The 14,593-nt window shown below is 43.0% G+C and overlaps 1 protein-coding gene across 2 annotated transcripts in view; it reads left to right on the forward strand.

Annotated features, from left to right (window-relative positions):
- The first annotated feature begins 3,402 nt into the window (after positions 1-3,402).
- Positions 3,403-14,593, forward strand: part of slc29a4 (solute carrier family 29 member 4) — a 41,362-nt gene continuing 30,171 nt past the window's right edge. For both annotated transcript variants that reach the window (XM_034198945.1, XM_034198936.1), the window contains exons 1-5: positions 3,403-3,612; positions 6,971-7,336; positions 9,236-9,367; positions 10,959-11,072; positions 14,024-14,152. In XM_034198945.1, coding sequence (XP_034054836.1) covers positions 7,102-7,336; positions 9,236-9,367; positions 10,959-11,072; positions 14,024-14,152 — 610 coding nt within the window. In that variant the 5' untranslated portion in view covers positions 3,403-3,612; positions 6,971-7,101. The remainder of the gene's footprint in view (positions 3,613-6,970; positions 7,337-9,235; positions 9,368-10,958; positions 11,073-14,023; positions 14,153-14,593) is intronic.

A 14,593-nucleotide genomic window follows, 5' to 3' on the forward strand; every position in this document is an offset into this window, starting at 1 on the left:
AAAAGTGTTTCTCTGACACACTGCATGCAAACACAGAGGCTCTATTCAAACCCACATCCTGCAGTTTAGCAGCAGATCCTGGGTCTGTTGTGATGCTGCACACCTACAGAGACAGCTACGACATTTAGCAAATTCCCATCAGGCTTTGCTCCTCTGTGGTAGAGGGGGGGGGTGCAATATCACGGAGCCACTGCCGATAATACAGCATTAGCATATTGAACTGACCTGATAAAACTGTCAATCACACAGGCTACGGTGCCAGAGCATTGTGTTGGTGTGTGTGTGTGTGTGTGTGTGTGTGTGTGTGTGTGTGTGTGTGTGTGTGTGTGTGTGAGTGAGTGAGTGAGTGTGTGTGTGTATGTACGTGTGTGTGAGTGTGTGTGTGTATGTACGTATGTGAGTGTGTGTGTTGGTGTGTGTGTGTGAGTGAGTGAGTGTGTGTGTGTGTGTGTGTGTGTATGTACGTGTGTGTGAGTGTGTGTGTGTGTATGTACGTGTGTGTGTGAGTGTGTGTGTGCATGTGTGTGTGTGAGAGTGAGTGTGTGTGTGTGAGTGTGTGAGTGTGGTGTGTGTGTGTGTGCGTGTGAGTGAGAGTGTGTGTGTGTGAGTGTGTGTGTGTGTGTGCGTGTGAGTGTGTGTGTGTGTGTGTGTGTGTGTGAGTGTGAGTGTGTGTGTGTGTGTGTGGTGGTGTGTGCGTGTGTGTGAGTGTGTGTGAGTGTGAGTGAGAGTGTGTGAGTGTGAGTGTGAGTGTGTGTGAGTGTGTGTGTGTGTGTGTGTGTGAGTGTGTGTGTGTGTGTGCGTGTGAGTGTGTGTGTGTGAGTGTGAGTGTGTGAGTGTGAGTGTGTGTGTGTGTGTGGTGTGTGTGTGCGTGTGTGTGAGTGTGTGTGTGAGTGTGAGTGTGAGTGTGTGTGATCTCTATGGTTCTTTTTTCTTTTGTATCCATTGTTTCTTATCTATTCGCTGCAGCTCACATGTTTTGTCACACCATCCCAATATGAAAGATAGATATTAGATAAGAGAAAATGTTGAATGTCTCCGCTTTATAATGTTCCTGCAGGACCTCCTGGCCGTCTATCATAAGTATGCAAAGTATCGTCAAACAGAGGTTCATATATCTGTTACGAAAAGTTTTTGTTCTTGCTTTCTCTTCCAAAGTCAAGCAAAAATGATCATTGCGATGACAACGATTCACCTGTTCAGGCAACAAAACAAGACATAGTTGGTTTAGGGAAACGCGTGTGGTTTGGTTTAAAAACTGAACGTTTCGTACATGACTTACCTGGCTTTGGTTTCATATTTCATAAAGCAAGTCAAAGATCGACTTATTTAAAGGTCCCATGTCATGCTTTTCCGGTTATTACCCGTCCCCTTGTGTTATGTAGCTTTCTCTGCATGTAAACGGTCTGCAGAGTCAAAACCCTCAAAGTACACCCTGTAGCGAGTAAAACTCTAACACAGAAAATACCTGTCTGTGCTGCCCCAGAACGCCTCGTTGGGGATTTATCTTTTTCCATTGTTTACTTCCTGGGTTCTGTGACGTGTGAACACCCAGAGGCCACACCCTCTGCCAGCATTTCACGAAACAAAGCTTCCCAAACCTTTCAGCGATTCATGCTGGATATGCTCCGCGTAGGGCACTGAAGAACGACGCTGTTCCTACTTTGTTTGGACCAGCGGGAGATTCGGGTACACAACCTGTAAGCATTCAGTGTTGTTTGTGTATTTATGATGTTTAAAACAAACAAGGTACCTACCACGACTGTTTAAATGGGTAAACGTGTTTCGGACTACGTTGGGATCGCGGAGAAATGCTCTCCGCAGACCCATTCTCACAGCGTTATAAAACTTTTTCTTACTCAATATCAAGCCACACTTATTGTTTTTACTTCGGCTGTGAGTGTTTGTGTGCTCAGGATGAGTTTCGCTTGTTCTCGCTGTATCGCCGACCCGGAAACCTGTCTGCTCCTCGCAGCAGCAGCGGCGAGCAGCAACGAGGGGGGGGGGGGGGGGCAGGAGCTCCAACAAGCCGTTTCGGACAGAGAGTGAATACACATACTATAGAGATGCTGTGTAAGAAACCAATGGGATTTTGGAAAATTGCACAATATAAATCTATTCTAGTAGACCTCAACAATGGAATTATGATCAGTAGAAATGGCCATGACATCGGGACCTTCAAATGAAAACACAGGTGCTTGCTCTTTGGGCTCCATGGATTTGGAAGATCTGCAACAATTCTGGATAATTTTTACTCTGAAGGCAAACTTATTTGTCATAAAGCGCCACAGAGCAACTTTCCTAAAAACGCTGATTCAGTTCCCTGTATACATCCAATCCAAATGGAGGCTCACGACGTGTCTACAGATGATTAGTTTCCTCATAAGTTCAAACAGTGAATGAGTCATGTACTACAATATTCACACTTGCACTATTGCTGTGCAAATCCCTTTATAGTCCACCCATTATTTTATATTATTACAATATAGCCTACAGTATGTTTTACTGCTGCAGCACTTTTCATTTTACTTGCATGTCGTTTTCTTATTCTTGCACCCAGTGGCGTAACAAGGTTGTGATTGGCCCCGGTGCAAATATTGTTTTGGGCCTCCCCCCCATCGCCCCAAAACATAAGCGCTCGCTGATGCACTCACACCCGCACGGACATACACTCTCTCTTGTCCTTTCTCTTTTGAGCGCCGCTCTTGTGCTTTGGTTTGCTGTACATTATAAATGCAAGCTCTTGCATTTTTTATAATGCTGCCGAAATTGCTGCTGCTAGCTACAGTACAGGTTGATTAAACGGTTCGGTCGTCACGCAAGGTATCACATGACATGAAAGGGAGCAAGGTCATTGAACAGACAAATTAGAAAATTAATTTAGGTTGCTTGGTTACTTTGAAGACTGCGTGAACCGGTCAATGCCATTGCACCGTCGATAGTTACGCCACTGCTTGCACCAGTATGTCACTTGCACTATTTTATTTTCTTTCGTTTATTGTATGTTGCATTGTTGGAGGAGCTTGTGATAATAAAGCCTTATAGTTAAATGAATGCAACATAACAAAGGAATATTTGCTGTGGTTTAAATGGTGAATTAAACTGCTGATCATAAGTAAGACACATTATTAAAACATTTAGTCTTTTTCCTGCCTTTTAATCCCAGTTTGATAGCATCCCACTTACTCTGATGACTACAGAAACACTGTTAATAATTCAAAAGCATGATATGCAAAGTGTTTTCTGAGGGGAGAAAAAGTTATTAAACATTTCGCTGGTTTCATCCTCCTCTCTAATAGTGCGTTTGAAGAGACTGATTGCAAAAGATGAACCAGTGCCAGAGGAAACAACCCCCTCCTCTTCCTCCTCTTCCTCACCCTCTCTCCTCCCCCTTCTCGCTGTCCTCCTCCATCCCTCCACGCTTCCTCCTCTCTGGATGGTGCGTGAGGAGCGCTTACAGGACGGACTACAACGGGGGTTTCTGTCTGATGGATCCGGGCTGAAGAGGGACAAGCTCCGACCGGAAGAGACCCTCGAAGATCCCGCAGCACAGACCCCGACCTGCGGCTGCGAAAAGCCGGGAGGAGCGGGCAGGAAACCGGGGAGCCACTGGAGGTAATGGGGGGGCATCAGGAACCTGTTGTTGGTGTGTTTTTATTTTCCATTTGAGTCGCGACGGGAGGCACACACACGGATGGAGATACAAAGCGATATTTAAACCTTGTTGGACTTGATTTGTATCTTGTTTTATGATGATTTAGTAAAAATAAGAAGCGGAATAAACTGAGAGTAGATCTGTGTGTGTGTGATCCACAGCTCAGACGTCGTGTTTTTACATGTAATCAATTACAATTCATGTTGCTGTTTAGTAACGAGGAAAACAGACAAAGATTAATTAATTTGGAGTGAGATTTAACACAAATGTAAAAATATACTATTTACAAGGTATCTGCTTTTTTTGTAAAATCAAGTGTTTTTGCTCACTCTTTAAGCTCATGTTATCATTATTGGAGTAAAACAATAGAAACTGCAGCGTGACATTAGACTGCAATTTAATTATGGTCGCAGGCTGGAGCTTTTTAATGTAATGCAGGAAGGCAGAGAGCGCCTCCTCTAGTCTGGAACCGGAAATTGCAGGTGGCTCAGTATGTGAGAAGTGAATTGGCATCATTATTAGATTTAAAACACACAAGCTTTTTCTCAATATGCTTCAGGGTTTATATCACACTGTTTTTCTGCACGGAAGCCACGAGTGCAAAACAAGAGATGAACACCTTCTTACATCATGCTGCAGCTGGGGTTTTAAAATAGGATCTCACTAAGAAGCTCCCATGACTGTGTTGCTTTTATTTTGTAGGGCAATCTGCCTGCAGGGCATCAGAGGTGAGGCTGGATGTTGGTGACAGAGATGTGTTTGTGTAACCGTACAGGTGTGAGTGTCGAGGAGCTTTTTAGTCTGCATGTTTGCAGATGGAGCAAAGTCAATACCCATTTCTATTGATCCACCCTGTAACAATAAGAGTTCCCTGTTGACTCGAGTGAATGAAGCCCGGTTATTGAGCCATGTTTCAGCTGCTGTAATGACAGAGAAGAGGCCTTATGAGGAGCCTGTATTCGTTTTTTGTCATTTAATATTGGGGGAAGGTGTTGGATTACTTCGCTGAATGTTACGTCGATGAATATATAAATTAATGCTCATAAAAATTATCAGAAGTTATTTGGTTAATTGATTTTCCAATGTAAGTATTTCTTATTGAAGTAACTGCAATATATTTGGGGAATGTACGGTGGCCGACCGGTGCAAACGTGTTACAGCGGCCCAAAAACATTTCCATTAGGCGAAACGCGCTGGAGTTTAAAAAACAATGCAAATATAAAACACGAATGTGACAAAACACAAATGAAGAAACATCTTCCCGAAGTTGACGAAACATGCGCAGGGTTTACTAAAAGCGTTGCATGCAAGAAATGCTGCAAACACAAAACGCTGCAAGAAGTTTGAAACAAAACCAGGGAAACAAAAAATTGAAGCACTTGTTGACGTTCACATTTTTTATTTGCAGAATTTTGTATTTGCATTGCTTTGTTTACGTATTGCTGCTGTAAACGCTGCACGTTTCATCAAGTCGATGAAGATGTTTCTTCCTTTGCATGTGTTTTGTCACATTCGTGTTTCTATTTTGGCATCGTCTCTCAAACTGCAGCACGTTTCTGCTAATGGAAATGTGTTGAGCCGTTGTAGCGCGTTGGCACCTGCTGGCCACCGTAAAGTTGGACAATAAAAAACAAGCAATGTAAATATGTGAATACTTTTTAAAGGACATCTTGCAGTATTACCTAAGGTTTTATAGTTCAGAAGATTACATCGTTAATCATGAAAATAGTGTCAGATTAAGTGGCTGTATGGCATGATGATGAATGTATAGTAAACCACAGCAGCCTTTTACACTTGTAGCTAGTATTTTGTGTTACTTTACCTTGAATTGCCCAGAATGCATTAGCTAATTAAGTTGCTGTCAGCTGATTTATTTTAAACAAATGTATGTTTCTTGTTGGAGAAAATACAAGGTGTCTTCTTTATTATGGGTTTTCTGATGGGCATGATACTGTGTACGACTTTGCACTGTGTGACCTCGCAGCTGCCTCTTCGTAAATAGGAGAAGGCAGGGCATAATTCATGTTGTTGATCCCAATGAGAGTACACACACTTTGTCTCCTCTCCTCTTCGAGGGGCAAAGAGCAACACTGCCTTTCCAGAGATGTCCCGACGCCTTCCCGACACCTGTTGACGCCAAACCGATTTACGACACTGTTTGGTACCTCCTCACTTTAGACTATAATAAACTTGATGTTACTTCCTGCTCAAAGCAGAAATACCTCATGTGTGTGAGTTGAACCATATCCTTTGTTACGATACGATATACTTTATTGTCCCCGTAAGGAAATGTGTTCTGGACTCCGTCCTGCAGTTCCGCATACATGTACATATACAAACATAGTAGACATTAAGAGGCATACACATATCATCAGTCATACACCGTTTGAACAAACACAATACACAGACGCACATACTGACAATGGCGACCTATTGCACAACCCCCATGGCCAACATTTAAAAAGTACATTTGACTACATTTCATTTCATGTGAATGTTAAGAAGCTTAAAGGACATAGGTAGGAATGAGTGCTTATAGTGGTTCAGCCTGCTCTTGGGAACCCTGAATCCTGGGTGGAGTATGTGGGTGGGATCAGACACCATTTGTTTTGCCTGTCTGATAATGGACTGCTCGTATATGTTTTGGAGAGATGGGTGTTTTTTAACCCCCATCATTTTCATAGCAGTCTGTACCAGGCGAGCGATCTGTGTAAGTGACTTAACTCTGCTCCTTCTTGCAAGAATAAATTAGTACCTGACTATTGATTCTCATCCCGGTGTCGAATGATATTTTCCTAACATTTCTGTTTTCATATTCTGTTAAACTACAACTCTTATCTTATTATGGTTACATTTTAAGGAGGCCTAAACTGTTTATTGGTATTGTTACAGTAAAAACAAACCACAATATTCATTAAAGAGCAAGTCCTCGCAACCAGGAAGCTTGAACCGGTAAAGGTCTTTGTATTTTTGTTATTTGCGATTATTGTGGTTTTATCATCTCTTCGCTCCTATACCTTGTACAGTGATGTATATTGCCGTGCCTGTTGGTTGAATGCAGAGCTGCCTTTTGGCTCACCTTCTCTGCCACCTAGTTATGCATTCTTTGTCACTCTGTTTCCCTCATTTAATATGCCTCTCACACATCCACACACTCAAACACACACGCCGCAAACTGCATTTCTTTGGAGTGTCTAACCTTGAGTCTTGTCACTTTCAGCAAGGCACTGACAGATTGTTTTCTTTATCCTATCGCTGCCTCTTCTGTCACATTTTAATTTGGTTTCTGCTTCTGTCTCCTGTTGTTTGCCCCTGCAGATCCTCCATCATCTGAAGGCCTCTCTTCCTGGGCTTGTCTCGGGATTGTTTTTTTAAACATGCACGCTCCCAAGAGTGTGTAGAGTCAAGAGGAAGGTTTTTTTTTTCCGTGTGTTACTTGATTCGCAGAGATGGGCTCGGTGGGAGCTGAGCGGCGCAGGCCAACGCCGGCTCAGACGCCCGAGGAGAGGGATGTGTGGAGGGATGGAGGGAGAGCTGGGTGGAGGGAGGTAGGCAGGGAGGGGTGGAGGGAGGGGAGGGAGAGCGGCGTGGTGCAGAGCTTCAGCTTCGACTCGTACCAGCTGGAGGAGGAGGAGATCAGTAAAGACGCCCCAGAGCGAGGAGTGCTGGCGCTGTCCGAACCCGGTGAGGGAGACTCTCTACAGTGTGTGTGTGTGTGTGTGTGTGTGTGTGTGTGTGTGTGTGTGTGTGTGTGTGTGTGTGTGTGTGTGTGTGTGTGTGTGTGTGTGTGTGTGTGTGTGTGTGTGTGTGTGTGTGTGTGTGTGTGTGTGTGTGCAATTTATATACAATATGCATCAAATTCACTGAATATAAAGAAAATGTCGGACCAAAAAACATCAAAAAGTCTTCCCTCACCCACTCCAAAAACAGCATGAATTGCAAAGTGTGTGTCTAGAAAGATAGATATATTTTGCCCCAAAAAGACAAATTAAATGATCACAATTGTGTTTAAGTTGATGTCCTTACAGTAAGCATATCAGTGGAGAAAACTATTGTGAAAAACTTCCCCTGAATACAGTTTCGTTTTGAATGTGTCCAAAAAAAGTCTCATTATGCATCATGCAAGTGGGCTTTTAATATTTAGTTAAGTATTTATTTGCGCCCTGTGCAGTCAATCAGTGGCGAGCTTGAAGATGTTTAAAGGTCCATGTCATGGCCATTTCTACTGATCATAATTCCATTGTTGAGGTCTACTAGAATAGATTTAAATTGTGCAATTTTCCAAACTACGTGTATTCACTGAATTTCACTCTCTGCCTTTAACGGCTCGTTGGAGCTCCTGCCCCTCCCCCCCACCTCCCTGTGAGCCCAGTGTGCTCTGATTGGTCGGGACGTTGCGAGGCTCGTTGCTCAGTGAGCTGGCTTACTGGTGTGGTTTCCGGGTCGGCGATACAGCGAGACAGCGCGAAACTCATCCTGAGCACACACAAACACTCACAGCCGAAGTAAAAACAATAAGTGTGGCTTGATATTGAGTAAGAAAAAGGTTTATAGCGCTGTGAGAATGGGTCTGCGGATAGCATTTCTCCGCGATCCCAACTCATCTATCTCCAGCGTTCAGGGAGCTCTACGCAAGTCAATGGGACTCCCTGTTAGTTAGCCAAGGGGTCCTGGTGTGTGAGGTGCTCCGCGGATTGGTCCATTTGGGCCATTTGTTGTTGAGGTGTTTGGGTGTTCACACGTCACAGAACCCAGGAAGCAAACAATGGAAAATGAGAATTCTCCAACGAGGCGTTCTGGGGCAGCACAGACAGGTCTTTTCTGTGTTAGAGTTTTACTCGCTACAGGGTGTACTTTGAGGGTTTTTGACTCTGCAGACCGTTTACATGCAGAAAAACCTTCATAACACACAAGGGGACGGGTGATAACCGGAAAAGCATGAGACCTTTAAACTGATCTGTCAGTCCAAGTTCAGCTGACGTTCCCTGATCAAGTTCCAATAGTGCTAAGTCTAGACCCTTACCCTTTATTTTTATTGTGAAGTTTGAGGTATTGACACACACTGAAAAAGGATCGTATTTCAAGATCTTTCACCAATTACTACTGTTGCTCTTGTATCTTTGCCTATATCTGGCTTTTTAAGTTTGCTTAAACTGTTGTTCAGCATACAATAGCAATGAAGTACAACACTTGTGCTCAGTAACATTGCATATCTACAGAACACCTTTAAGAGCCAGCTGTTGAATAAATAAAAACATGATTTTGAGCGTTTAATAGTGGGATCACGGGATTAGACACAGTTATATAATAAACCTGCTCATCTCACTTTAACCATGAAACAGACTCAGCTGCAAAAGTCTAACACCATCTGAAGCCCTTCTGATGAATCAGCTGCAGGAGCAGAGTCCTCTGAATCAGCGTCTCTCTGCTACAGCTCCATTCATCCTGATTAGTGTTAATGAAGATGGAGTGTGTTTGCTTTAGACCTAATTCAGACATTTTGATAATTCCTATCCCCACTGTTCGAGTGTGATTTCAGCCTCGTTGCGATTCTCTAACCCTTGACTCTGCTTCCCCGCTCAGACTTTGAGGAGCCGATCCCTGACGACCGTTACCATGGCATCTACTTTGCAATGCTATTGGCTGGCGTGGGTTTCCTGCTCCCGTACAACAGCTTCATCACCGACGTGGACTACCTGCACCATAAGTTTCAAGGTATTAATATGCATGAACCAAGCCATGCACCTATGGAGAGTGCAGGAATTGTACATGCACACCTGCAGAGTGCACCGCAGGGGCGCCGTAAGGGGGTGAAAAGTGAGGACGATTCTAAGGGCCCGTGACTGACAGGGGCCCCAAACAATTTTAGAACATTAAGAAAAACATTTTTAAATAACCAATGTGATATCTTTTCATGGGGCCCAAAATCCCTGGCGGCGCCCCTGAGTGCACGTATATTCATGTTGGGGGTGACAGTCGATTCAAAAATGTAAATGAATCACAACAATAATCAGGTATTAATCTTAATTAATCTCAATTTGAAATGACTAGTATTTACCATAGAGGTATTTACTTATTCTTTGGGGGCAGTTAAACAAATACATGTGTGTATTAAACTGTTAAGAAAAATCTGAGTTTTTTTTAATGCTAATAAACATCTTGGCATCATTCGAGGCATGTGGTGCAGTGGTTTGAGCGCTGGTGTTCGGATCAGGGGGTCACAGGTTCAAACCCCACTGCATGTCCTTGTGTCCCTGAGACACTTCACCCCAAATTGCTCCTGTGGGGATTGCCCACAGTATTGAGTATGTAAGTCGCTTTGGATATGTGATTTCTGAATTACTGGCATGACGTCCGACATTTAGCTTAAGCCATCTTAACCCGCTGGAGTCGGTGGCCAGGTGCACATAATTTTACGTAATTAATCATATCATGTTAGAAGAAATACATTTAAAAGGTGATTTAAGAAAACATCTAAAAATCTAGAAAATACCCTTAGACTCCAGAGGGTTAAAGGCTGAACTAGGCTCGTCACTGTCACTCGTTTTAGGATGTTTAACGAAGTAAATAAACAATCTCTGAATAAGTTAACCCTCTATGTCGTCCACATCTCCTACAATAGATGGACTAAATCCCATTAAATCACACCCAGTAACCCAAGTTATTAACAATTGAAAAATTGGGCTAAATAAGCATTTGGACTCTAACAGCATCAACAAAGCCGGGAGGAAGTTGGGGTCAAACTTGGAAATGTGATAAATGAGATAAAAAGGCAAATGCAATAAGAAGGTTTGGCAACTGTGGCTGTGAGGTAGTGCGGTCGTCTTTCAATCAGAAGGTTGTTAGTTAGATCCCAGTCAATATGCCGGCGTTAACTATCTTTGGGCAAATTACTTTTGTGTGAGTTGTGTGAATGTTAGCTTCCGCGAAGTGGCACATTTCTCTGTTTGAACGGTTGAATGATGTGTTGTAACTGTAAAGCCCTTTGAGGGGTCGCACGGACTAGTTAAAGGCTATACGTATCAATACAGTCCATTTACCAATTAGTGTTCCATTTTTGTATTTCACTTTATGTCTTTGATGAACAAAGACCATGCATAAAATACAGAACAGATGATACTCTAGATTTTTGCCTCGTAGCTAATTTACAGTCCTAACTCCTATCAAACTTCTGTGTGTGTGTGTGTGTGTGTGTGTGTGTGTGTGTGTGTGTGTGTGTGTGTGTGTGTGTGTGTGTGTGTGTGTGTGTGTGTGTGTGTGTGTGTGTGTGTGTGTGTGTGTGTGTGTGTGTGTGTGTGTGTTTCAGGGACGTCCATCGTGTTCGACCTGAGTCTGACGTACATCCTGGTGGCTCTGATGGCTGTCATCCTGAACAACGTGCTGGTGGAGCGGCTCAGTCTGCACACCAGGATCACTGTGGGTGAGTCAGGAACACACTTTAATCAGGAAGAAGTTCTCATTATGGAAACTTCTGCTGTCATTTATTAATTAATCTCCTCTGGGAAGCAAGACGCTTATCAGAGCAGAGTACACAGAGCAAAAAACTGTGAGTACGGTATAAAAGATCGAGAAAGAAACGTCTTATTTTCTCTGTGTTATTCATAAAATGTTTCGAACAAGCTTTGACAGTGTTTTCACAAGGGGCTGTTTTTAAAAATCTTGCTGTCAATTTCTCTTAAAGCAAACTTACTGTGCTATTTAAGTAAACCTTTCAGACTTCAATGCCACTTGGAGAATTGGAGAACATAATAAATTAAGAGGCAAGCACACAAGATTAAAATCAAATATGTGCACATACATAGTAAGAAAAGAATATAAATAGCAGCATTATGACGTACGTTAATATATAAAGTAACCAACATAACAGAGATACCTTGGCCCAAGCAAGGGGTCCTATTCTTTACAGGGTTCCCCCCCTGCCTGAAACGCCTCAATTTGACTTCTTTGTTTACATCCTGAACTTAGTGACATCATTATGTAACACTCACGCTTCTATTGGCTAGTCCTCTTACACATTGTACGTGATATTTAAGGGGCGGGACATCCCTAAGCGGTTGACCAATCACAACAGAGACGGCCAGCTAACCAATCAGAGAAGACTGGGCTCTAGTTTCAGACAGAGGGTGAAAAGAGGTGCTGCAGCACAGGAAGTATGAGAAAATGAAGAGCTTTTTGAACATTAAAGCTTGGAGACAGTAGAGACACTACATACTGATATACACCTGAACATCAGCAGGAGAGGACTCTTTAAAGTAGAGACACTACATACTGATATACACCTGAACATCAGCAGGAGAGGACTCTTTAAAGTAGAGACACTACATACTGATATACACCTGAACATCAGCAGGAGAGGACTCTTTAAAGTAGAGACACTACATACTGACATACACCTGAACATCAGCAGGAGAGGACTCTTTAAAGTAGAAGGACACTACATACTGATATACACCTGAACATCAGCAGGAGAGGACTCTTTAAAGTAGAGACACTACATACTGACTATACACCTGAACATCAGCAGGAGAGGACTCTTTAAAGTAGAGACACTACATACTGATATACACCTGAACATCACAGGAGAGGACCTCTTTAAAGTAGAGACACACATACGAATACCCTGAAATCAGCGGATAGACACTACATACTGATATACACCTGAACATCAGCAGGAGAGGACTCTTTAAAGTAGAGACACTACATACTGATATACACCTGAACATCAGCAGGAGAGGACTCTTTAAAGTAGAGACACTACATACTGATATACACCTGAACATCAGCAGGAGAGGACTCTTTAAAGTAGAGACACTACATACTGATATACACCTGAACATCAGCAGGAGAGGACTCTTTAAAGTAGAGACACTACATACTGATATACACCTGAACATCAGCAGGAGAGGACTCTTTAAAGTAGAGACACTACATACTGACTATACACCTGAACATCAGCAGGAGAGGACTCTTTAAAGTAGAGACACTACATACTGATATACACCTGAACATCAGCAGGAGAGGACTCTTTAAAGTAGAGACACTACATACTGATATACACCTGAACATCAGCAGGAGAGGACTCTTTAAAGTAGAGACACTACATACTGATATACACCTGAACATCAGCAGGAGAGGACTCTTTAAAGTAGAGACACTACATACTGACATACACCTGAACATCAGCAGGAGAGGACTCCTTAAAGTAGAGACACTACATTACTGATATACACCTGAACATCAGCAGGAGAGGAACTCTTTAAAGTAGAGACAACTACATACTGATATACACCTGAACATAGCAGGAGAGGACTCTTTAAAGTAGAGGACACTACATACTGATATACACCTGAACATCAGCAGGAGAGGACTCTTTAAAGTAGAGGACACTACATACTGATATACACCTGAACATCAGCAGGAGAGACTCTTTAAAGTAGAGACACTACATACTGATATTACACCTGAACATCAGCAGGAGAGGACTCTTTAAAGTAGAGACACTCATACTGTATACACGACATCAGCAGATGAGGACTCTTTAAGTAGAGGACACTACTTACTGACGATCCACCTGAACATCAGCAGGAGAGGCCTCTTTAAAGTAGAGACACTACATACTGATATACACCTGAACATCAGCAGGAGAGGACTCTTTAAAGTAGAGACACTACATACTGATATACACCTGAACATCAGCAGGAGAGGACTCTTTAAAGTAGAGTCACCTGAAAGTGACCCTAATAGGGCCCCTTTAAAGTAATCAAACAAACAAACCAAAAACCCATATTTAAAACACAACCTCTTAAAATGCAGGCAGATTATGCTTCAGGTTTCTTAAAGACTAAGCATAACACTGGAGAAATTTTAATTTGGCTCTAAATTATTCAATACAAATCTGTTTTATAATGCTGCTACACGCCTTTGCTAATATTAAAGCTGTTCAGCCTTCCGATATGAAGAAAATAGAAACTCTTTAAAAATGTATGTCCCCCCTAGGAGGTTTTACCATCACCACCTCCACATCCCTCTGCAGCCTAAAATAGCTCCGCCTGCATCCTGGAGGAAATGTCTTTTGAAGTGTGTTGTCTGCTGGAGAGTCTCTGGAGCTCAGAGAGTCCCGTCGGACGTCAGATGGAAACGATACGGCTGTCAAATGTGCTCAGTCATGCGATCCTAACATGACCTGGTCTCCTCACTGTGTGTGTGTGTGTGTGTGTGTGTGTGTGTGTGTGTGTGTGTGTGTGTGTGTGTGTGTGTGTGTGTGTGTGTGTGTGTGTGTGTGTGTGTGTGTGTGTGTGTGTGTGTGTGTGTGTGTGTGTGTGTGTGTGTGTGTGTGTGTGTGTGTGTGTGTGTGTGTGTGTGTGTCTGCAGGTTACATCCTGGCTCTCGGGCCGTTGCTCTTTGTCAGCGTGTTTGATGTGTGGCTGGCCAAGTTCACCACAGGACAGGCTTACGTCGTCAACCTGGTGTCAGTGGGAGTGGTGGCCTTCGGATGTACAGGTACTACAGAATAATAATAATAATAATAATAACAGCTGGGAAGAGACCGAGGGGTAGACCTAGGACCAGGTGGAGGGATTATATCTCTTCGCTGGCCTGGGAGCGCCTTGGGATCCCCCAGTCAGAGCTGGTTGATGTCGCCAGGGAAAGGACAGTTTGGGGCTCTCTGCTGGAACTGCTACCCCCGCGACCCGACCACGGATAAGCGGGAGAAGATGGATGGATGGATAATAATAATAATAATAATAATAATAATAATAATAATGCTTTTTCTACGTCCATATCTACCTCCCATATTTCCCTACCAGCTATCGGAGTCAGAATACTTTATTTCATCCCGGGGGGGTTTTGGTTTTGTGACAGTTGCTCCACTTTAGAAAAAGTAAAGAAAAAAATATTTATATAAACATAGAAAGTAAAAGTAAGACTATGTTATAAAAG

This window comes from Gymnodraco acuticeps, unplaced genomic scaffold (assembly GCF_902827175.1).
Source record: "Gymnodraco acuticeps unplaced genomic scaffold, fGymAcu1.1, whole genome shotgun sequence".
NCBI classification, from domain to species: Eukaryota; Metazoa; Chordata; class Actinopteri; order Perciformes; family Bathydraconidae; genus Gymnodraco; species Gymnodraco acuticeps.